This window comes from Pseudorca crassidens, chromosome 1, assembly GCF_039906515.1.
Source record: "Pseudorca crassidens isolate mPseCra1 chromosome 1, mPseCra1.hap1, whole genome shotgun sequence".
NCBI classification, from domain to species: Eukaryota; Metazoa; Chordata; class Mammalia; order Artiodactyla; family Delphinidae; genus Pseudorca; species Pseudorca crassidens.
The window spans coordinates 188,659,810-188,683,731 of NC_090296.1; the positions used below are offsets into that span (position 1 = coordinate 188,659,810).

General features: G+C 44.1%; 1 protein-coding gene across 1 annotated transcript in view; it reads left to right on the plus strand.

Moving 5' to 3' along the window:
* GAD2 (glutamate decarboxylase 2) overlaps positions 1-23,922 on the plus strand; it is a 69,722-nt gene that overhangs the window by 31,165 nt on the left and 14,635 nt on the right. The window contains exons 9-13 of the mRNA XM_067703500.1: positions 8,866-8,920; positions 10,277-10,393; positions 12,579-12,643; positions 19,204-19,282; positions 22,413-22,562. Of these exons, the coding sequence (XP_067559601.1) occupies positions 8,866-8,920; positions 10,277-10,393; positions 12,579-12,643; positions 19,204-19,282; positions 22,413-22,562 (466 nt within the window). The remainder of the gene's footprint in view (positions 1-8,865; positions 8,921-10,276; positions 10,394-12,578; positions 12,644-19,203; positions 19,283-22,412; positions 22,563-23,922) is intronic.

Consider the following 23,922-nt stretch of genomic DNA (forward strand, 5'->3'; position numbering starts at 1 on the left):
TTGTGATTTATGTCATAGAGTGTTCTGCCTATATTTTGCTCTAAGAGTTTTATAGTGTCTGGCCTTACATTTAGGTCTTTAATCCATTTCGAGTTTATTTTTGCGTATGGTGTTAGGGAATGTTCTAATTTCATTTTTTTACATGTAGCTGTCCAGTTTTCCCAGCACCACTTATTGAAGAGGCCATCTTTTCTCCAATGTATATTCCTGCCTCCTTTATCAAAGATACAGTGACCATATGTGCGTGGGTTTATCTCTGGGCTTTCTATCCTGTTCCATTGATCTATATTTCTGTTTTTGTGCCAGTACCATATTGTCTTGATTACTGTAGCTTTGTAGTATAGTCTGAAGTCTGGGAGCCTAATTCCTCCAGCTCCGTTTTTCTTTCTCAAGATTGCTTTGGCTATTCGGGGTCTTTTGTGTTACCATACAAATTGTAAAATTTTTTGTTCTAGTTCTGTGAAAAATGCCATTGGTAGTTTGATAGGGATTGCATTGAATCTGTAGATTGCTTTGGGTAGTAGAGTCATTTTCACAATGTTGATTCTTCCAATCCAAGAACATGGTATATCTCTCCCTCTGTATCATCTTTAATTTCTTTCATCAGTGTCTTATAGTTTTCTGCATACAGATCTTTTGTCTCCTTAGGTATGTTTATTCCTAGGTACTTTATTCTTTTTGTTGCAGTGTTCTTTTTGTTGCAGTGGTAAATGGGAGTGTTTCCTTAATTTCTCTTTCAGATTTTTCAACATTAGTGTATAGGTATGCAAGAGATTTCTGTGCATTAATCTTGTATTCTGCTACTCTACCAAATTCATTGATTAGCTCTAGTAGTTTTCTGGTGGCATCTTTAGGATTCTCTATGTATAGTATCATGTCATCTGCAACGAGTGATGGTTTTACTTCTTCTTTTCCGATTTGGATTCCTTTTATTTCTTTTTCTTCTCTGATTGCTGTGGCTAAAACTTCCAAAACTATGTTGAATAATAGTCGTGAGAGTGGGTAACCTGGCAGCGGCAGGCTGCACAGGCTCCTGGGAGGTGAGGTGTGGATAGTGACCTGTGCTTGCACACAGGCTTCTTGGTAGCTGCACGAGCAGCCTTAGCGTCTCATGCACATCTCTGGTGTCCACGCTGATAGCCGCGGCTCACGCCCATCTCTGGAGCTCGTTTAGGCGGTGCTCTGAATTCTCTCTCCTCGCACACCCCGAAACAATGGTCTCTTGCCTCTTAGGCAGGTCCAGACTTTTTCCTGGACTCCCCCCTGGCTAGCTGTGGCGCACTAGCCCCCTTCAGGGTGTGTTCACGCCGCCAACCCTAGTCCTCTCCCTGGGGTCTGACCTCCAAAGCCCGAGCCTCAGCTCCCAGCCCCGCCTGCCCCGGCAGGTGAGCAGACAAGCCTCTCAGACTGGTGAGTGCAGGTCGGCAGCAATCCTCTGTGCGGGAATCTCCCCGCTTTGCCCTCCGCACCCCTGTTGCTGTGCTTTCCTCCATGGCTCCGAAGCTTACCCCCTCTGCCACTCACAGTCTCTGCCCGCGAAGGGGCTTCCTAGTGTGTGGAAACCTTTCCTCCTTCACAGCTCCCTCCCTGAGGGGCAGGTCCCGTCCCTATTCTTTTTTCTCTGTTTTTCCTTTTTTCTTTTGCCCTACCCAGGTACATGGGGAGTTTCTTGCCTTTTGGGAGGTCTGAGGTCTTCTGCCAGCGTTCAGTAGGTGTTCTGTAGGAGTTGCTCCACAGGTAGATGCATTTTTGATTTATCTGTGGGGAGGAAGGTGATCTCCACGTCTTACTCCTCTGCCATCTTGAAGGTCCCCCTCATCTTCTCCATTCTTAGCACATGTTAATATTCATCTCTTCAATTTTTTTTACCCAGTTGTACCTTAGAATTATTTTTCTAGGTTCCCATGTCTTTAAAATTCATAAAGCTCTACATAGAATTATTTTGTAATATTAAAATATCTTTATAACCTTCTTTCTCATTTCAAATGTTACATTTTCTCTCTTTTTTATTAGACTAATCAGATATTTGTATATTCATTCATCTTTTCAATGTATGAGCTTTTGAATTTATTAATTTGGTTTACTTTATAAAGTTTCTAAATCACTGAAAAAACTTGTCTCATCCTTTCTGCCTACATTGTTTGTTGTTATTTTCCTAGCTTCCTGAATGAAATATGTTTAGTTATTTTTAATTCCCTGTCTAGTTATTTTTAATTTCAAAAGCTTGTCAGGCTAAACATTTTCCTCTGAGAATGATTTAGGGTGCTTCTCATATTTTTATATGCCCTATTCCCATGTCATTAATTTTTAATGTTCTGGAAGTGCAGTTTTGATTTCCTCTTTGACTCGAAAGTTATTTAGAATAGCCAAGCATGGTTTCTTACGTGGTAAATTGAACTTCTATTTTTTTTTTTGGCCACACCACAAGGTACATGGGCTCTTAGTTCCCTGACCAGGGATCGAACCTGCGCCCCCTGCACTGGAAGCGCAGAGTCTTAACCACTGGACCGCCAGGGAAGTCCTTTGAACTTCTTATCATGATCCTTTTCTTCTCTGTACCAACATGTCCAGGGAAGAGGAATGGCAGTTTGGGGAGGAGGAGGGGTGATGAGAGACCACCAGCATCCCTTCCTGCCCACACAGTTTCCCTCGTCATCTACCTCCCTCTCAGCCCCAATGTTAATTCCTAGTGGCAGCGATAAGGTTTCATATTTTCATATGAAAATAACTCTTTACTACATCATGGTTGGGGTCCTCAGTTGCCCATCACTCTAGGGAGTAAGTATAAGTCAGTGCTTTTGGAAAATGTAAAATTTTTTTTGTATAGTTGATTAACCATGATGTGTTAGTTTCAGGTGTACAGCAAAGTGATTCAGTTATACATATACATGTATCTATCCTTTTTCAAATTCTTTTAATTACTAGAATTAGACACAAAAATCACCAAAAACATCCTGTTCCCATATCCTGACCATAATGCCAAGGGATCCCATTGTGCATATTGGAAGACAAATCTTAAAGGAGAAAAATACAGTTCATTATTATAACGTTCCTTTCCCGAATCAAACTCTGTTTTAAAGGGACCAAGGAAGTTCACTGTTTATAATTATGGTAAAATTTTTTTGGCGAAGGGCTTGATTTTGTAATGCCAGTACTTCCTGAATGATCTGTTTTGACCGCTGTTTATTATTTTATCTTACGAGCCCTTCCTAGGATAAGTTATCACGTGGGTAGCAGCCGTGTGGACACACATGGAGCTCTTTTCCCCAAGATGGTCCCCGAGAATGTTTTACCGTATAATTCCTGCAACACTTTTTTTCCAAGTCAATCCATGCAAATTGTCAAGTCACCACACAGTCCAGGCAATTTGAAAATTCACTTCAGTCCATGAATTCCCCTTGCTTAATCTACATGACAATCAATGTTAAAGAAATAGTCTTGCTAAGCACTGACTAGTTAAAAAACAAAAAAAAAAAACTAGCAGTTTTCTGTTACTCCTGTAGCCTTTGGGGGCTACATAGAACAATATCATCTAAGGATGATAGAGTGATAAGTTTTAGCGGGAGGGTCTATGTTTTTCTTATTTTACTAATCAGTACTAACAGCAATACGAACTGGGATGAAGGAACTACTCAGTCCACGGGGGGCTTCCAAGAGACCACAGTGGAAATACTACCTACATCATTACAATTCTAGGACTCAACCTGAAAGGTTTCTTGTTAAGTCAAGGTAGCAGGCATTTTTTGATAAACCCCATAAACGCTTCGGAAGACATTTATTGTGCAGCACTGAGAACCCCGGGATCTGATGTCAGAATACAGCTCTAAGTTTGAAATCTGCCCCTACTAACTGTGTGGCATCCTGCAAGTCACACAATGCTAGTACTACTAGTAATAACAATGAGACTAACATGCATTGACTGGTTACTATATGCTAGGCAGAGTTTTATACTTAGTGCTTTACAGTGTTTGATATTTACTGTGTCATTCAATCCTCCTGTAAACCTTGTGAGGGAGGTAATAGTAATATCAATTTATAAATGAATAAACAGCGGAACTGAATTCTTCAAATACACACAAGTAGCATAGGGTCTGGAGCGGAAACCTGGTTACTGTCTCCACATTCCAAGCTTTTAGCCACATTCATCCGCTTCGATGAGCCTTAGTTTCCTTATCTGCAGAGTAAGGACAGTAAAAATTCTCTTGCGGGGTTGGCACGAGTGGCAGAGATCAGGAGTAAGGGATAGTACAGGGACCGCTTCTAAAACTGGTAATTCGTTATCACTGCTGGGGCTGCTGCTATCAACAGTGGTCGTAACATTAGTCAATTTCTAACGCGAAGGATCACGCATCCTTTCTTCTTTGCACACAAATCTCTGTGAACAGAGCCAAGCTCTAAGCACTTAGGAAAGGTTGGTAGAATTATTATAGTTCAGCAGGGCCAAGGAGCAGGGCCACCCAAGGCTCAGGCACCCGATTTGTGACCATTTGGATGCCTGCCCAGAGATCTACATTCCCCAGTAACGTGCTTCTTCTGGTAAGATCGTTCTTCCCATCGGAGCCACGGGAAGATAGCCATGCATCTGCGTCCAAAGTCCGCACACGGGGTAATCTGTGCCTTTTGCTTCTTTGCACAAAGAGAAGGTGCTTCCAGCTGGCAGCTCTGGCTGGCAGTGTGGGATTTTGCCCAGGCAACTTCATGAAGTTATCTGACCCTATAGCATCACATTAATCTTTTTTAATTTTCTTTTTTTTTAAATTTATTGAGGTAGCATTGGTTTATCGTATTTATAAAAGTTTTACGTGTACAATGTAAGGTTTTGACTTCCGTATACATGACAGTGAGAGCATCATATGAATTTTTAAAGACTGTCACAAAATCAAGAATCTCAGTGCGAAACAGCCACATCCGAAGCAGCGGTCTGGCTCAACAGTCCTCACTTCAATGGCAGTTCTTTCTTAAACACTAACACCTAACAGAGAGAGCATCGCAAAGCGTCAGTCACAGCTTAACTGGGCACTTAAAGGCTGCGTGGGTAAGCGTAAGAGATATGCATTTTTGCTATGGAAATACCTCTAGACCAGACATATGTGATGCAACAGCTGTTATCCAAAGCTGCCCTACACCAAGACATGCTTGTCTGGAAAAGCCAAGACTGCCAGACAGCTTCTAATCCTCAGAGGAGCCTGCTGGCTGTCACCCGGCTCTCTCTCCCTCCACAGCACGCGGGCAGGCAGGGATGCACAATGCCACTTCCGGACCTCGCTGCCCTACAGCCGTGATGGCTCAAAACCCTGGGTCCTGTGGAAAGTGCTTGGCTAACCTGTTACACAATTACTGAAATACCTACCAGGCTAAAACTTCCATTTCTAAAGCAGTGTTTCTCAACATGTGGACTTAGGTCTGCCTGTGTCACCATCTCCTTGTTAGAAACGCAGATTGCTATGTGTGTTTGTCTATTTACTTGTCTCTGTTTGTCTCCCTTGTTAGCGTGTAAGCCCTGGAGAGTAAAAGCTGGCCTGTTTACTGGGGTGCCCCATACCCCTAGCAGTGTCTGGCACATAATGAGGCCTCAATAAATTAATTTGTAGAATGAATTGATTCCCGGGCCCTATACCTGACCTCCTGAATCAAAATCCCTAAGAGCACGGCCAAGGAATATACGTTTTAAAGACATACACAGATGACTTTTATGCATGCTAAATTTTACAAACCATTGTTGTAAAGTAATTGATCCAATTCTAATTGGAGAGATGAAAAGTTTTGTCTCCAGGGGCCCCCATACTAGCGGTCTTGTCAGTCTCTAAGGTAAAGTGAACATATTAATATAATCCCAGGGGGAAACTTTTTCCTTCTACTCACATACCTCCAACAGATGTCGATCTGCCACCCACAGTGTGCCAGGCTCTGGGTTCCTAAGTGGACAAAACAAATACGGGCTTGGACGGCCAAACGCCTGGCAGAGTCTGGAGCCTACCTGCTAAGAGCACCCCCCGAGCTTTCCACTCTGCGAGAAGCGGACACTTGGACTTGATTATTTGACAAGGCTGTCCCTTCTCCCTGCCCTGATATGGAAATGGGACAGACTGTATGTTCATTACTGTTTTCCCGGCAGGTTTGAATGACACCTCCGATCCATGAAAGCCAGATATTATCTCAAAGGATTTATCTTATCTTAAAAGACAATATAAGCTTTCTAAAGAGGTTTCCTATATGTTTGGCCCTTTGAGTTTGTTCTGGAAGCTTGGCATTTTCTTTCTAGGTAAAGCCAGCCTCTACCTGGTCCTGGGCCGTCACACAGGTGACTGTCTTGTCCTGTTTCCTCATTTGAAAAATGAGACAATTAGACTAGAACGAGGTCTAGAGCCCCTCGCAATTCTGATGTCCCCTAATCTGTTACTTCTCCATGAGGTCTCACTGCCTGGGCTTCACAGAATATCCAGATGTGATTAGTGAGCAAACAGCGATTGTCAGGCCAGTCTCCCCAAAACTCTCCAAGGCAGAGAAGGTTAGTTGTGGTAGACTAGGTAACATTTGGGACTTGCAAACAATTTCTGAGAATTCTCTCTCTCAGTTTTTACGTTTGCCTACAAAAATACTACGGCAATTTTAATGCACTTAAAACTTGATGTAAAAGGTAAATATAAGACCTGAATGTCCTCTGAAATTTGAACTTTTTGTTTCTGTCACGGTGGAGCAAGGTGTTTTAGCACAGCCAGATCTAGGAGAGGCTGAAAAATCACAGCTTTGAGGGACGCTCCCAAGCCAAGCTGCGAAGTATAGGGAGACACGTAGGGCATGAAAGGGCCTCCAGAGCCCTTCCCCCCCAACAAAGCCTGCCCTTCCATTCCCTCTGTCCCTCCTTCAGAGGCCCATCTCATAGAAGTTCCCCAAAAGGTGGGCTGCTCTGTTAGAGTCATACCCTCAGCACCAAATTTAATGCCCTTTGTTCCACTGCAGCCCAACTGACTAATCACTGGTGATGTGTCCATTGCCATTGCCAGGTAATTGCATTTTAACTGCCTTTCTTTGGAAAACAGCCTCACAAAACTCAGTGGTTCTCCATGCTTTCAGACCCAATGTCTACGTTATATGCCAACTATTATGTAATACCTTCCTTGTTAGCCTGAAATGAAAATTGTAGAAAATGTAACTTACCTACTCACTGTGCCCAAATTAGTTTTATAAAAAGGAGCAAGGTTAGGGGCTTCCCTGGGGGCGCAGTGGTTGAGAATCCGCCTGCCAATGCAGGGGACACGGGTTCAAGCCCTCGCTCGGGAGGATCCCACATGCTGCGGAGCAACTAAGCCCGTGCACCACAACTACTGAGCCTGCGCTCTAGAGCCCATGAGCCACAACTACTGAGCTCGCGTGCCGCAGCTACTGAAGCCTGCACACCTAGAGCCCGTGCTCCGCAACAAGAGAAGCCACAAAAATGAGAAGCCCGTGCACCGCAACAAAGAGTAGCCCCCGCTCGCTGCAACTAGAGAAAGCCTGCACAGCAACGAAGACCCAACGCAGCCAAAAAAAAAAATAAATTAAATAAATAGATAAATTTTTTTTTAAAAGGAGCAAGGTTAGAGAAGTAGTTTATAATAAGACAAGATATTTCAATAGGTAAAGCTTAAGCGAGACCACACTAGAAGCTCTAAAGGAGTAGCCCAAATGCTGGCTCTGTGTCTAAATCTATATCTACCTAAAGTCACAAGGACCACCACAAATGACTATAGAGCTAGTGACACATTCCAAAACCTCACTTACCGTCCCCTAAATGCCAGTAGCCTCCCCCAACCATTTATTGTGACAAACGCCTCCCCATCATTTATTTTTCCAAATTGTCTTCTACAAACCTAGATCAATGGCCCAGATGTGAAAAGTTCAGCCAGTTTAGCGATGTCAAGAGAGCTATTTTAGTTTAGACAATAGTTCACAGCCTCCAGTAACATGCAGCTACTCTGTCCTCTGCCTGGTTTTTTTCCCCAAAATCTTGGGGTAGGAATGTCACAACGCATAATGACAATCTCAACAATAAAAGCTAACATTTATGGAATACTTCCCATATGCCAAGCACTTTAAAAATTTTTTTTTGCATTTATTAACTCATTTAATCCTCATAACTCTATAAGTAATATTATTATCACTGTGTTCCAGGGATCGTAATAATACGCACAGGGAAATTCAGTAACTTGGCTAAGATCACACATCTAGCCACATCTAACTTCTTGTAGAAATCAACTCCTTTGATTATTATAATAGTGAGGTTTTATAGTAAGCAAAGTACTATCTGTGTTTCTATTTTAGGAAAGAAACATTTCAGAGATGAAAGGATGTTTCTTTCTCCAATGCCTGTCTGCCTCTTTGAAATTTGAGTCCATGAGTTCTTGGCCTGCTTTGTGCTTTTAGCCCTTGGAATGTAATTAGGTAGCTTTTGACAATATTTTCATCCAAATGATTCAGAGTGGATTTTCTCTTCTTGGTGTTTCGTCTCTGTGTGAAATTGCAGGTCCATTCACTGGAAGATTTGGAATGCAAATCTTCTTCTGAACTCTGCTCTCATTGCCAAAAGTCTTGCTCCAAAGCAGGTTTGTTTTAATCAAATTAAGAAATGACGTAAAAAGCAGGCTGTGTGCAGAGTGGAGAGACATGTGGACAGTGGGGTCGGGCATCTCTTAAACGTGTCAGAAATTACAGTCCAGCATCATTCAGGGAGGAAATGCCTTTCTTTCTGGAAACAACCGAGGAGTTGTTCTAACTGATCATTATTATCAATGATTTAAGGTTGGACTTCTACCCTCCTGTGGCTCCTTGTAGAGACGACAAAGGAAATTATTCAAAGCAAACTTGATATACTTATTTTCCTTTCAGGGGGAAAATGATCCCATCTGATCTTGAGAGAAGGATCCTTGAAGCCAAACAAAAAGTAAGTTTTTGAAGGGAGCTTTATCCAGCCCATAACAAACTGACGGTATGTATTTCTGTTTCCATCCAGTAGAGAACACATTTTTGTTTTATTTTTAAAAGAGAATATGGAATTTTGCATTGTCATTACTTATTTCTCTGAGTGATAGGCTCTGCTTTGAAAAGGTCTAAGTTACTGAATAAATACCATACACAGTGGTACTGTAACAGTTTCCAAAGGATTTTTCTTCCCACGTGATGAGAATTGGCACTAAACAGACACATCGGAAGGACTGTATTCACAAGCGGAAAATCCCAGGAAGCTAATGTAGCATATGGGAGTTACTGTGTGTGGTTATTTGAAAAAAGCCAATATTTCCTGCCTAGACACATGCTGGTGTGTTGGCCCTTCAAACACCTTATTTTTCAGGAAGCAATTCAGTACTTTTTTTTAGAAGTGACAATTTCTGAAGACCTGCTAAAAATTCCTACAAAGCTCTAGGAAGTCATTTACATCCCTGGATGGTTCACAGGCCAGAGCTTTTAGTAGATCTAATCTACAGTTCCTAGTTCAACGATATAACACACGAATTGTACTATTAGGATCTCAGGAATAATTATTAATTTTCATATGCCCTTTTCCACCCTACAAAGTGGCAGCCGCATCCTTTCCCCTTGTTCTGGTACTGGAACCACTTCTAGTCACATAAACCTTTGCTGCCACCTAAAGACTGACTCTGTAACGTCAGGTTCCATCATGAATTTGAGGCATTCTTGGGCCACCTTTCAGCAGTGGCCTGTTATTTCTATCAATTTTCATTTAGCCACAGCCAGACAGACTGAGCCAACTTAGACAGATAAAAGTCATGGCTTACTGTTTAGCCCCAAGTGAATCCTCTCCTTAAGACTGTAAGTAGGAATACTGGGCTGGTCAGAGTTCTTCCCTTTGTCCTCTTGACTGCTCACTCTGGAAGATTTAGTACGTTCAGAGGCCCTGTTATGAAAAAGGAAGATTAGAAAAGCAATCGGGCGTGGGGTAGGGAAGGGCAGAAAGTCTCCCTGGAATGTATCAGTGGTTTGTGGACACCACGAAGCTTACTCACCTCTGAGTCCAGTGTAGCCTCTTCTGAGAACCAGAAGTCTATTCTCATAAGGCAACTGGCAGGGCCAACAGAATGGCCTGGAGGACCTAGACCCTGGAAAACGAACATCATTCCTACCAGGCTCCAAGGTGTTGTTAACCCTCCTGATGGTTCCAAAAATGCAGACGTGTATGATAGGAGGAGAATGTCCACTGTCTTTTTTTAATCAGCTTTTTAAAAGGATCCTTTGACCCCCCGCCCATTTTACAATATTTGGGGCTCTCTCATTTGCACAGGGATTTGTCCCTTTCCTTGTGAGTGCCACGGCTGGGACCACCGTGTATGGAGCATTCGACCCCCTGTTAGCTGTTGCTGACATTTGCAAAAAGTATAAGGTCTGGATGCACGTGGATGTAAGTATCCCATAGGGACTGCCACTAAAATGTCCTTGCACGTTTTTTCACCTGGAGCTCATGGAATGAAATGTATTCTCTCTATTTTTTTACTTTAGGAGTTTATTTTCAGGATGGTGATAGTTAAGCTTTTAAAAATCGCAGAGACAAAGTAGTACACAACTCGCACAGTACGTAACATTCGCTGGAAGCAGTCTGAGGCTGATTATGCCTTAACTTTCCCAGCAGGATAATATTCTTATTTCTATGGCCAGGACCTGAGCTGCGTACTTAGTTCTCGATTCATTGGACCATAATGTCCAAGGAGGAATATGGCCTGTGTACACACACACACAGTCACACACATGCAACGCTTACTTCCCTATGAGAATGGTCCAAAGAGTAAATAGGAGTTGCATTTATGTAGGAAATCCAATGGATGAAAAAATTCAGCTCAAGTCAGAGACTAGTATAATCAAAGAGGAAAGCGGACTTGACAACTTGCTAGGAAATATGAATCCAAATTTCCAATTTGTTATCTTGGTCAGCTAGTAAGATAAACTATATATGAGATGTTTTGACTGCAGGGTTAGTCACACCAAAAAATAATGGAGATGCACCCATCAAGACATTTCCAAATGAAACAAAATGTCAGCTTTTAGAAGGACAGATTAAAGGGATTAAAGTTTAGACTGGTCTGACTCCAAGTGTGGCTCCAAGATCAGCTGCTCTCTGCAAACTGTTTAGGACCCACCGCGAGATAAGGAATCAGTGCCAGATCATCTCTAAGCACGATGCTTGGTTCAGCTGATGTGTTTTCCATCGTGAGACTTTCTCGAAGCAGGAAGCATAAGTTGATTTACATTCTGGTGCAAGAGGCTTATGTTATAGAGTAGACCGTTTTGAGTAGATCATTTTGGCTTTATAGTAAGCATTCAGACCAAATTAATCCCTCTTTCTTAATGAGCAGAAAACCTCCAGAGGCTAAGTTAGGTACATTTCCATCACCCCAGAGTTATCCTGCGTCGCAGTTTCCAGTCTTCTTTTCCTTCCCTGATTCACAGTGTGAGTTGTTCTTTAGCCTACCAGAGACCCCTTTATTTCACACATGAAGACACTGAGAAAAGGTTGACAGACCCCAGTACCCTCAGTGACCTGGGTCTTGAAACTGGACAGCCTATGAAACCTCACTAGCTGATTCGGGGAGAGGATTATCCTGACAGCCTTGAAAGCAGCAGTGTGTGTCCCGAGCCCGCAGATGCAGTGGGCTCTCCTCCAGAGTTTCTACTGAAAATAGAAGAACCAGTTGTATTAGCTTTCTTTGAAACATATCAAATTTACCACTCATTATCCTTACTGTTTATAATGCTATAATTAAACTGGAAAAAAATCTTAAAATATTACACATTTGGAAAATTGGATAATTTTTCAAAGTGTAAAAGGACTGAAATTACAACAGAGAAAAGAATGCAATTATACCCAGTTCTTTTCTTTAAAATTATCCCAGGATTATTTTTACACCCAAAGAATGTTAACATTTTCCAATGAATCTCCGTCTTTACATCTTGTCTTTGAAGGAGATCATTACACCAATTCAAATCTTCAAACTTGAGAACAAAGTTTTAAAGGGGCACATTCTTTATTGCTCAACTAATTGGCTGATACAAATCTTGCCTGCTTGCTGTTTTTTTTTTTTTTTTTTGGCTGTTAGTTTTGTTTTGGCTTTTGGTTTATCTTATCCAAAATTACACATCAGTAAAATAGGCTTGGAAGGTGTCTCCTCCCCCTGGAATCATGCAGACTTGCCAAAAAGAGTTTTCCTTGCAACTTGAAAGCAGTTTAAAGGGTCCCGGCCCATCTTATCTACTCTAAACTGTGGAGATACTAGGGTTTCTAGTTCTGAGATTAGGAGCTTCACTAAGACTGAGTGGTGGTGATGGGTTGGGGGAGGATCTCTCTCCTTCTCATGCAGACTGAGGAAATGTTTGGCCCCTTACATCCGTAGAAATCTGAGGTGGAGCCTGAGACCTTAGAATAGCCCCCCAATTTAACCTTTGGAAGTCTAGTGGCCAGTCTCCAAGTTACCTGGGGCTGAGGCTGTACCTTCCACCCTATGCAATGCTTGCTGTTCCGGAAGACACCAAACTCTAGAAATCCAGGCAATTAAAAACACTGCCTTTTTTTTTGTATGCTCTCCCTTTTCCAGGCAGCTTGGGGTGGGGGATTACTGATGTCCCGGAAACACAAGTGGAAACTGAGCGGCGTGGAGAGGTACACACATTTTTCTTGCTAACAACCTAAAGTGTGAAAGCTGAATGTGAAAAGCAAATTACACCCAATTTCCAAGAACTGTGGGTGTACAGATGAGCCCATTCGTGCAGTGCCTGTGTGCCTTATGTGCTCATGTGTGCATGAATATTGTGTGTAGACAACGAAGAAATTAAATCCCATACCAGGTGACCCAAGTGGAATGTTTCTAACTGGCCTCCATGGTTGGCCAGAGGACTCAGGAATGACCTTCCTGGGGTCTCTGAACCAACTACCAAAACTGTTTAAAACTTCAGGCCGTCCACTGTTTTCTAGGGAGATATACAGCTTTCATGTTTCATGAGAGGATAATATCCGCTGCTTTAAAGAAACCAGTAAATAATTTTGTGAAGCAAATAAGCACATTGTAATTTATCAGCGTTGAAAGAGGAGTTTGGGGTTTAACATGGCCCCTTTACTTAAAGTGAAACCTGCTTGTGATAACATCATGTGATAGTTTCATCCCCATAATAATTTTTCTGGTGTAGCTCTGTTTGATGCTGCAAAGCACCTTTTATTCAGAGACTAAGCAGTAGACCATTGAGAAAAGCCGCAAAATACAAAGGAAATAATTTTTGATTAGCGTAAAGCCTACTCAGGGCCAAAGGAAAAAGGAAAAGAGATACAGAATGCAAAATCAGCCTCGGCCTTTAGTTCTGACCCACGTGCAGAGGGAGCTCAGAGTTCCTGGTCCTCCGCGCACAATATGGCAGGTCAAGGACAGTGGTGAGCTCTGATACTCCGGGCAACTGAGAAAGCCTGGATTCAACCAGGGCTGCCCATTGCCCACTGTGCCCTGCCCAGTAGCCAGATGCTGCCCAGGAAGAGTTTCCCACTGGCTCTGCCTCTGGACATCTTGGCACAATTCCTGTCCCAAGGCGAGAAGAGAGGCTGGTGGAGCTCAGAAGCATCTGGGAGCACTGGGCAGGCAGGGCAGCCAGGCCAGAATGAATGGCAGGGTGTGCTGTGTGACATGCAGGCCCACCCACATGTAGAGAAGCCGTGGCTGCGGAAGGTGGGCAGAGGCAAAGTCTGCAGCACTCTGCCGCAGTAGCGGAAAGAAGGCCGGACAGGCCAGCCCAGGCCCGGGTCGGCAGGGTTGTGTCTCTGAGTCTGCTGCCTGCCCTCTGACTGCAGGTGTCAGTTCAGGTGTGAGTGGGTGAGGACAGGCATGGCCCCTTCCCAGAGGGAGCCAGCTTTAGGTCTCTGCTTCTGGTCCATTGGGCTGAATTCCTTTTTTTCATGAAGATCCGCCTGAAACCAGAAGCTTAAGGACGAGGCAGTGAGCTAAACAGTGAGAGAGAATGAAGAAGAGAGAGCCATTCAGAAGGTGCCTGTTCAGAGGATCAGAACAAGAATTCAATTGACGTGCTATCGAGAGAAGTGGCCCGGACACAGAACCTTCTCGTCTTTGAGTCCCTTTCAATGGAGCAGCCCAAAAAGCGAGAGGCTGTTACCGTACCTTTCACACCAGCGGTGACTCCAAGTGCCGACGGCCAGCCGTGGAGCCCCCTCGACCAGTGATTACCTGAAAGCTCGCTAACTCACCTACCCGGGGCCTTGGAAAGATAAACACCCACGTGCTTTTGGATTAAAGACTAAAGACTTTTGAGAGCAAAGCTTAGAACGTTCGTCATGGGACATGGCGTCCTCTCTAATTGCCGCAATTCTTGAAACTGTGTTGTAAGTAAATCTACTAAGTGGAATAGCCAAACAGGTAGTCTTTTTTAAAAACGAGGGACCGTCGGCCCTTCCCTGGCGGTCCAGTGATTAGGACTCCGAGCTTCCGCTGCAGGGGGCACGAGTTCGATCCTTGGGCGGGGGGTTTGAGCCGAACCCCCTCAGCCATCCGTTGATCTGAGAGAATCCATCTCAGTGACTCGTCAGCGACAGGCACACTTTCTTTGGTGGATAAGATTGTAAGTCCACGGGACACCCCCGGCCATAATGTGCGTGGACACACGTTTAGGAAAGAAATTTGCCTCACTTGAGATGTTACGTTTCTCCAAGCACTAGGACTCTCTCTGAAGTGGAGGAAATCTGTGATCGATTCTTGTCGCCAAATCCAGAGGTGGACCAGTGGTCACAGGGATCCCAGAGTACCGTCCTTATAACAAAATGGCACAAGCACCCGGAGCCCTGCCTGGCATCCCCTTTGAGAGCCAACCCAGGTCTCAGAAAGCACCTTTCTTCCCTGAAAACAGTGTCAAGCTATTTAGGAATGCTGTGGCTGAGAGAGTGCCCGGAGCCCTGGCACTCCAGAGCATGTTTCTGGGTACCGTCAGGGCCCCTTCTTTAATCCCTCCTGGCAGCGGGCTGCTGTGTATCTGGAAGAACCCATTGTTGTGGTCCACTCTCAAGACTTTCTGGCCAAGCTGAAGGTTCCAGCACAGATTCTGCCGAATTACCAGTTATTACCCTCACTCCCACCCCTGAAACTCAGTTCCCGGACCTCTGTCATAGGCAAGCCACATCGCACGGCGCGGGCACAAAGTCAAGTACGACACGAAGCCTATCTTCAAAGGGTTTAGAATCTAGTAGGGAAACTGCAGTCAACCATGGATTACAATTCAAGGCAGAGGAATTAAAGCTCAAGAGACCGATCATTCCTCCTAACCAGGGTTATTAGAGGAGAGGAGGCCTTCCCCCGGGGGTGGGCAGTGGAGCCTCCTCAGGCAGAAGTGGAAGAAGGGCGTGAAGGTGAAAGAGCAGGGGCACGGAGGTTTGAGCGGATCCTTGGTGATAGTTCAGACAGGTCTGGTTGGAGACTGAGATGGATTCGTGGCAGTGACCAGGGAGCTCGCGGAGGGCCCAAAAGAAGTCCTGCGCGGTGAGTCTCAGCGCGGGGCCTGGCCGCAGGGCCAAGTCCAGATCACCGTAAATCCCCGAGCTGAGCGTCACTGCTGTGTGAGCCATCATTACGCATGGAGAGCGTTCTGTTTCTCGGGTTGGGGAGAAAACCTGGAAAGGCCCTGCCCTGGCAGCCATAGTGCAGATCCGAGGAGAGGAGTGGCATTACCTGCACTTTGGAAGGGCTCCTCTGGATTCAAGAGGCCAGGACTGGCTAGACCCTGCTGGGCATCACAGAGGTCCAGGTGCAGGAGGCAGCGCAGGGGAGAGATGCTGAGGGTGGGAACCGGAGGACATGAACCCAGGAGAGCTGCGTTATCAGGGGCAGGATGCGTTATCAGAGACCGGCTCTTCAGTGTAATTTGAAGGGCCGCTGCTTCTGCTTCCTTCACTTACTTCCGGAGTATCTTGTGTGTGTGTATAGAAAAGTCACACTCCAGTTACACTAAGGACACCAGGTGTTACAAATGCTGAAGCACGATTTGCATCTAATGCTTTTTTTTTTTATGCCTTGCTGTACTTTCTAATATTTTAGGAAATTCCAGAGAGTTTCCTCTTTGACAGATTTTACAGTTTTGTATATCATGTTGAAAAGCGTGAGGGACATTTTTTTGGATACGTCTTTGATTGAGCTAGCTTTAGCTTGTTGCATATATCAAACTGCCTGGGGAACTTTTTCAATATGCATATACCAGTCACATCCCAAGGAAACATTGCAGACTCTCCAGGGTTTTGAGTGAATACCTGTGGCATTAGGTCATGGTTAGAGCAAGGACCCTGTGTAGACAGGCAATGGCTTGAATCCCACTTGCTGGTTGTGTACCCTTGGGCAAGGTGTCTCTCCATCTTTAAAACTGGTACAATAACAGTATGTACCTCACAGGGTTACTGTTGTATGGATTAGATAAATTAGTCCATCTGAATCAATTAGAGCAGTGCCTGTCAATAGTAAATACATAGTACATGTAGTTAGTGTGTGAATACTGAAAATTTTCCAAATGATTCTCATACACACACACACAAAATCTAGCACCAAAGTACTACAGAATAAAGTGCTTTATACAGAATTAAAAAAAAAAAAACTGCAAGGGGTGATATCAGTAAAGGGAAAAAAAGAGAATGAAACCAAAACACTAAGGTTTGGGAGCTGGACGCTTGGGAGGAAACGGGTGCAAGGAATCGAGGTCCAGGATAGAGGAGAGAGAGAAGATCTGAAGGATGAGAAGGGAGCAAGTTAACGAGTTCACTTGGGATCTTCTGAGTTTGAGGTGCGAACGAGGGCCCTGGGATATGTCTCAAAACGGCCCTAGGGGCTCAGCTCTCTCCAGCTTACGAAAAATCACAGAGGACTGAATCCCACAGCAAAACATTTTGAAATGAACGCGAGGCTGTTTTTCCCAGGTTGCTAACATTTCTCCAGTGAACGAATGCCCTGCCTTTGAATCACTCTGTGCGTCTTTTTGCGCCTTTATGAGGCAGCCCCTCTGAGAGAATTCAGTGACCGGTCGGTGTGAGTCTAGGCAGCTTCTAGTCTAGAAAGACAAATGGGCCGCTGCAGAGAAATAAACACCCTCGGTCAGAGCCGTGGAGAACAGCTATCTTCTTCTCCATCGGGTGCCATTACTGAGAAAGCTGCGTTTCATCAGGATCAGGCATCTAGCTATAGAATATGATAGAATGTACAGAATGACAGTGTATGTGTGCCCAGTGTCACAAAGCTCGTGAATGATAGAGTTGAAATCAGTAGCAAGAGCTAACCTTATTTGATGTTTACTGTGCGTTGGACACAGTTATAAGCCCTTAACCCAAACAATGTACCATTATTCTCCTTTTAGACACAAGGAAATCAAGGCACAGAGAGGTTAAGTAACCTGCTTAAGGTCGCACAGCTAGGAAGTGATAGAAGCTGAATACAAACTCGAGCTCCCCTCCCTTAACCATTATTTTCCTACAGCTCAGAGCCCAGGTTTCTTGACTCCGGGGTCATTCTAAAGAGCAAGGAGAAGTTTTCCTAGAAGGAGCTTTTCAATATCAGTTTTTTGTTTTTTTTTTTTAATTATTATTCCTGAAGTCTTTTAGTCCACCATGCAGGGGTGTAGCCATCTGGCCATGAACTGCCTTCGCTGCTTTCCCTGATTCCAACACATCTGACAGCCAGTGTCAAAGCTAAAGAAAGACCAGACAATGAGCTGGACTATTCATCCACTCAGATAAGATCCCCAGGCCAGTAAGTGTTCTCTGACTGGCCAGCGATGACCGCCATTCATCAACTGGATGAATGGGATCTTTCCCAGCATCTCATTTCTTCCCAAGGTTCTCACACCTTGAGTGCCGGGAACAGGGTGAGCCCCGGTCTGTTGCTCAGCCAGGAGAGGGCCAGCAACGTGCAGCGCCCTGGAGACAGCTGCCACGGATGGTCCTACTACTTTCCTTCCTCCCGTGAGTCTGTTTATGCCAAGGTCGCGTTCCCGAGGCTCTTCCTCAAGGATTCTCCGTCTCTCAGAAGACATGCGCAGAGACTCCTGTGAAGAGAGCAGCTGCTTTCCCGGGAGCTGGGGGAGGAAGGGGTTGGAAGAGCACAGCGGGGAGTTGAAGAAGGCTGCAGAGACCATACTTGATCGACCTTAAAGGATAAGTGGGATTTAACCAAGTGAAGCAACGGGAGATGACATTCTAGGAAGAGGAAATAGCCCTAGGAGACCCAGGAGCATGAGCATAGAATTTTCTGAGGACAAAACGTACTCTGGTGTGATGGAAAGTGGTACGGCAAACTGACAGGACTCAAGGCTGGCCCCGTGGCCTGGGGTCACCTGTGTGGACACGTGAGCCACACCCCGCAGTTTGGAATTTAGGCCGGAGGCAAAAGGAAAGAGGAGAGCGCAGTAAACAGAGCTAGAAAATAACTATGGTACCGGGTGGAGGATGAAGTGGAAACCAAGCATCAGTTAAGACAATATATCCAGATTAAAATAATAATAATAATAGTTATTATTAAAGGACTCTGTACCAGGACTGTGGTTTAGGCTTTGCAAATAGCATAAACCCCTGAGCTGAGGATCGCTGTTACTGACGGGAGAGCATTCTGTTTATCAAGTATGTTGGGACAAAATAGATTGGAAGCTGCTGTAGGAGCCGTAGCTCATCTCCCCCGCGGTCCAGAAGGATATCTCTGGATGAGACAAGAGATGGAAGCAGGGGATGAGCTAGAAGCTGTTACGAAAGGACACATTTGAGACCTTTGGTAATTGACTGAATGGGAAGAAGGAGGAACTAGGTTGGGAAAAGAACGAAGTTCAGCTGTGTCATGAGCCATTGCTCTGAGCTCCAGGGCAGGGCTGTTGTGTCAGAAGCAGGGACACTGGAGGCACATGAGGGCCCCTGCCTGGTGCCCTGCTCCGTGGTGACCACAGGGGGGACCCTGGACTGGATGATCCCAGTCACTCAGAGAGGTCCTCAGACCACCATGGAGGCTGAATGGACATACTAGCCCTCACCTACTGTCTCTGCAGACAAAGAAAAAGTTGTAGATTGAAGAGTCCACTTCTCGTTTTGTAAATTAATGTCATGCTGGAGTCTGAGCAACAGTGCCAAGAACCTCGAGCACTGTTGCCCATCACAGGGTCCTCTGTGCCCGTCACGGGTGCCACCCTCTTAACGTGATTTCTTTCCTTTAGGGCCAACTCTGTGACATGGAATCCACATAAGATGATGGGCGTCCCTTTGCAGTGCTCTGCTCTCCTGGTTAGAGAAGAGGTATGTCTTCCCTGACTCGTGGCCCGGTCCATAGGTGGGGTTGTATAGAGTAAGTGTGTGTAGTGACAAAACCAGCATGATTTTACAGGCTGGAACAGTGAGCCGCATCCACGAAAAGGGGAGATTGTTAATTAGGATAATTGTAAGGACCTGCTTTTCTGTCCAAATATAGGATGGTTGTATTTTGACAAGACGAGACAGGCATGTTCCATGAGTGGCTAAATTGTTGTACTTGTGAAAAAGGCATAGGACATTAGGTTGTACTCTGCAGGGTCAACAGAGAAATACCATTCAAAAAATAGTAATGGGATAGAAGAGGTGGAGCTTCAGGATGAGGCAGGTGGCAGTTCCCCGCTGTCCTTTGGTTAAACCACACCTAGAGTGGTTTGCTTAGGTTAGTGTCAAATCGTATAGGGAACCCCGTCAAGCTAGAGCTCGAACAGTGAGGAACCTTAGTTCACATGGAGGAGAGGTGGTTGAAGGAACTAAAGATGTTTCGTCTAAAAAAATTTAATGTAAAGGGCCGAGAGGAAGGCAGCCTTTGCAGCATAAATGACTCAAGTGGGAGAGATTCGTTTTTGCTTGACGCTCCAGGGAGCTGGGTTCGTAACACTGGGTAGTACAGCTTTGATGGTAAAATCCGAATTACCATGATTTGAGGTCTGACTTGGGATCAGTAAAAGGAATGCTTTTCTGACAATTAAGCTGCCCAACCGGTAATGAATTACTTATGTAGGAATAAATTCATCATCAGGGGAGGTGACTGAATGGACATTGGGCAAACACTTATTAGTAAGAGGACAGAGAGATAGAAGGGGAAGGAATAGGAACTTCCCTGGAGGTCCAGTGGTTAAGACTCGGTGCTTCCACTGCAGGGTGCACAGGTTTGATCCCTGTTTGGAGAACTAAGATCCCACATGCCTTGTGGTGTAGCCAAAAAAAAAGGGGGAGGGGAAGGAATGCTATAAGATGGTATTAAGTACTCTGTGTTAAGAGAGTTCTCGGTTTTCAAAAAGCGTGGGATATATTAGCTTAAAGAGTTAAAAACAAGTTTCATTACTTCAGGGCATATCAGAGCTTTCAGTTGCTGATATATATTATAAATATTTAAAACGAAGGTATTTATGATAGTTTCCAAAGTTTACTTGACCAGGAGAATTTCTTTGATGGCAACTGTTTCACAACCAGCAGCTATTCACGTATTTTAAATAGTTTAGGATATAATGGCTCAGAATCAGGACACTGTCTCACCTTTATGTGACTTTTACTTATCCTTTTGTACAATGAGGCTGGCGCTGTCCCACCTTCTAGAGGTCATGTGCTTTGCGTTGCTTTTCCTATCCCAGTAGAAGCTGGTCTGGTCTGTCCATGATTCCGCACTCCCTGAGCGGTCTCCCTTAGGACTGATGGCACCTAAGCACGAGCTCGCATGGCTGGGGGAAAATGGTGCTAAGTTTCTGTGACCGTGAAACAAAATACATGCACCAATTGCAATTTTCAGTCTCGTTGGTCTTCGAGTCCAATTCAATGTCATTCTACTGCTCTATTACAATTACATTGTATTGAATTTCTACTAGTCTCAAGAAAAAATTACTTAATGAATTCCACTGAATAAGAAGGCCAGACTACAAGACTGAGCCCAGTTCTGTTGTCTACCATCTGGACACTCGGTCTGGTCTTTCAGGACCTAGATCAAATTTTAGTTGCCTTCTGTTTTAGTTTGGAGAACTTTTAAAAAGGGCTCTCACTTCTAACTTCAACGAAGTGATCACAGTTTAGTCTTTTCTTCTCTTGTCGTGAGTCACGAAAGAAAAAAGTAAATGCCGAAGTTTCTGTAACATCACAATCACACTGTGGATAACCAAAGCGTCAAAGGCTTCCTGTGGTTCGAGACAAATTGCAGTGTGGTGAGGAGAGTAATGATGCTGTTTTAGTCAGAGAACATGATTCATTCACTGGTCTTTGGAATAGTTCAATCACTTTGCCACCCGTTTTCCATAGTAAGCTCGTGGTGCAAGGGCAAATTAATGGTAATTGACAATGAAACTTTCTACTGTAACTACCACTAGCAAATGAGTATGAAAACACAGTGCTCAGGCTTCCCTGGTGGCGCAGTGGTTGAGGGTCCGCCTGCCGATGCAGGGGACACAGGTTCGTGCCCTGGTCCGGGAGAATCCCACATGCTGCGGAGCAGCTGGGCCCGTGAGCCATGGCCGCTGAGCCTGCGCATCTGGAGCCTGTGCTCCGCAACAGGAGAGGCCACAACAGTGAGAGGCCCGCGTACCACACACACAAAAAAAACAAAAACCCACAGTGCTCAAGCTTTAACCACTCTTGAGAGAGGAGTGTGACATCTGAAAGATTCCCTGTTGAAGACCCCAGAGTAGCAATGCCTTTATTTGTTTAGATTTTAGCTTATAAAAACGATAGCAATGAACTGTCTTAAAAACTATGATATCCATAAAGAACTCAAACCCTTATAGCTAAGTGATAAAGTACTTGAACTAAATATGAACGAAACAGTAGAATAATCACACCAATAATATTTTACAAAACCAAAGAGTTTCCAAAATAGTTTGCTTACAACAAAACCAGAACATCAGGATATTCTCCCAATGAACATTATACTCTGATTGATTTTTTAAAAAATAAATGCCTTCTCACTGAAATTCGCCTGACCTGGATTTGCATCCCAACTGTTCCATTTCTAGTGTAATTTACAGAGCAGCTTACATAAAGTTTTTGAGATTCAGTCTCATCTGTAAGATGGGAATTATTAATAACCAGCTGCAATAAAGGGTATTGTAAATCTTAAGTAGAATAATCAACAAATTTTAAAAAAGATAAATGCCTACTCTTAAAAAGGAGAGTAAAAGTACATATATGCCCTGTTGTTAACCTCTGGTGACAGCTGACCCTTAGCCATTTATCCTATAGACTTGACCTATCACAACAGCCCATCCTGTCGAGATATTGGCCTCATTTTTTTTTCTCATTTGATTCTTTCTCCAGGATATTCAGTGCCTCTGTCTTTTATTTTTTTTTAATTAATAATTTCCATCACAATGTAAATCTAATAGAATACCTAATAAAGTCAGCAGAGTTTCCTAAGTCTTCTCTTCTCTTCTAGGGATTGATGCAGAGTTGCAATCAGATGCAGGCCTCCTACCTCTTTCAGCAAGATAAACACTACGACCTGTCCTACGACACTGGAGATAAGGCCTTACAGTGTGGACGTCACGTTGATGTTTTTAAACTCTGGCTAATGTGGAGAGCAAAGGTGAGCACGCTGGGATCGGCTGAATGTCGACTAAAAACAGACACTATATCTGGTGACCCTTATTATGACATGTTAAAAATTGATTTGCAAATTGAAAATTATTTACCCAAGATTAAGTTTCTTGAATCCTAGCTCTAGTTATCTACACGGACAAGAATATAAGAAAACCCACTGAGTGTTTTCTTTCTTTTAAACCTAATTGCTTCTGATGCTCGCTCATCTAGAACACCAATACACATTGCTTTATACGGCAGAACCTCTGGATCCCTAAGAAGTGCTTCATTGTTGTTCTTGTTCCAGCTCTTGTTTTTTACCCAATGATTGATCCGTTGGGCAGGTTAAATGCAGTCTTTTTGTTCGGAGAATAAAAAGGAAAAAGAAAAAACCCAGCACGATAGTTTATTTTTGACATTTCACAGGGTAACCTCTAGTTATAAAGCTTTTTTCAAAAACTCTGGAACTACCTAGCGACCTCTTTTGGTTCAGTTTCTCTGTCTACCTCAGAATTTAACGGTAGATGATCACCCCTCTTTCAGAAACGGAACTCTGTAACTAATGGTGTGCGCCACTGGCTGGACCTAATTATAGCTTTCAAAGAGCATATGTGTGCAGTTAAATGTAAGCAGGCTGGAAGGGTCAAAGATTCTATTTTTCATTTTGGCCAGATTCCTAACTTACATGTCACAAATCAGTGACCTTCCACCTGGTTTCATTAATCTCCCACGGGAGGCAACGGCCAGAGCCAGCGGGGACACTGGAAAAACCCAACTGCTAGAAAAATCCAACTGCTAACATGGTACGTGAGAGAAACCTGACAAAGGGAGAGATGAGACGGAAGCTGGCATGCCCCGAGGTCCTGTGTGTTTGGGAAATGGTCCACAAATTTGGCTCTCAGCTTTCTAAGTAGCCTACACAAAGAGGTAACAGGTTCAGCACCATAGGAACAAGCAAATAACTCGGTCTGCTGCATGAGACCACCGAATGGGTCCTTCCTCAGGTCTGTGTAAAGAGGTATGGCCCACGTCCACAGCACCCAGTCCATATGCCGGTGTTCATAAAAGTGTTCAAAGCAAACTGAATCGACTCAAACAGTTCAGAGAGGCAGGTGGCTAACAAGAAAAAGAGGGGACTTGGGAGTGAAACAATGCAGTCAGCAACTATCTTATGGAATCTTCTTTAAACCCATCCTGGAAAAGGGCAGTTTAACTAGAAAGACTGTCTTAAAAACTATGATATGGACACATGCCTTTTGCTCAATGCACAAATAACTCTTAGATGGTTTCCGAGGATGGCTAGACTACATGGTCTTCAAACAAGCCTCCATGATGGTATTTGCCCCGGCTGAGTTTTCTCTAAGTAT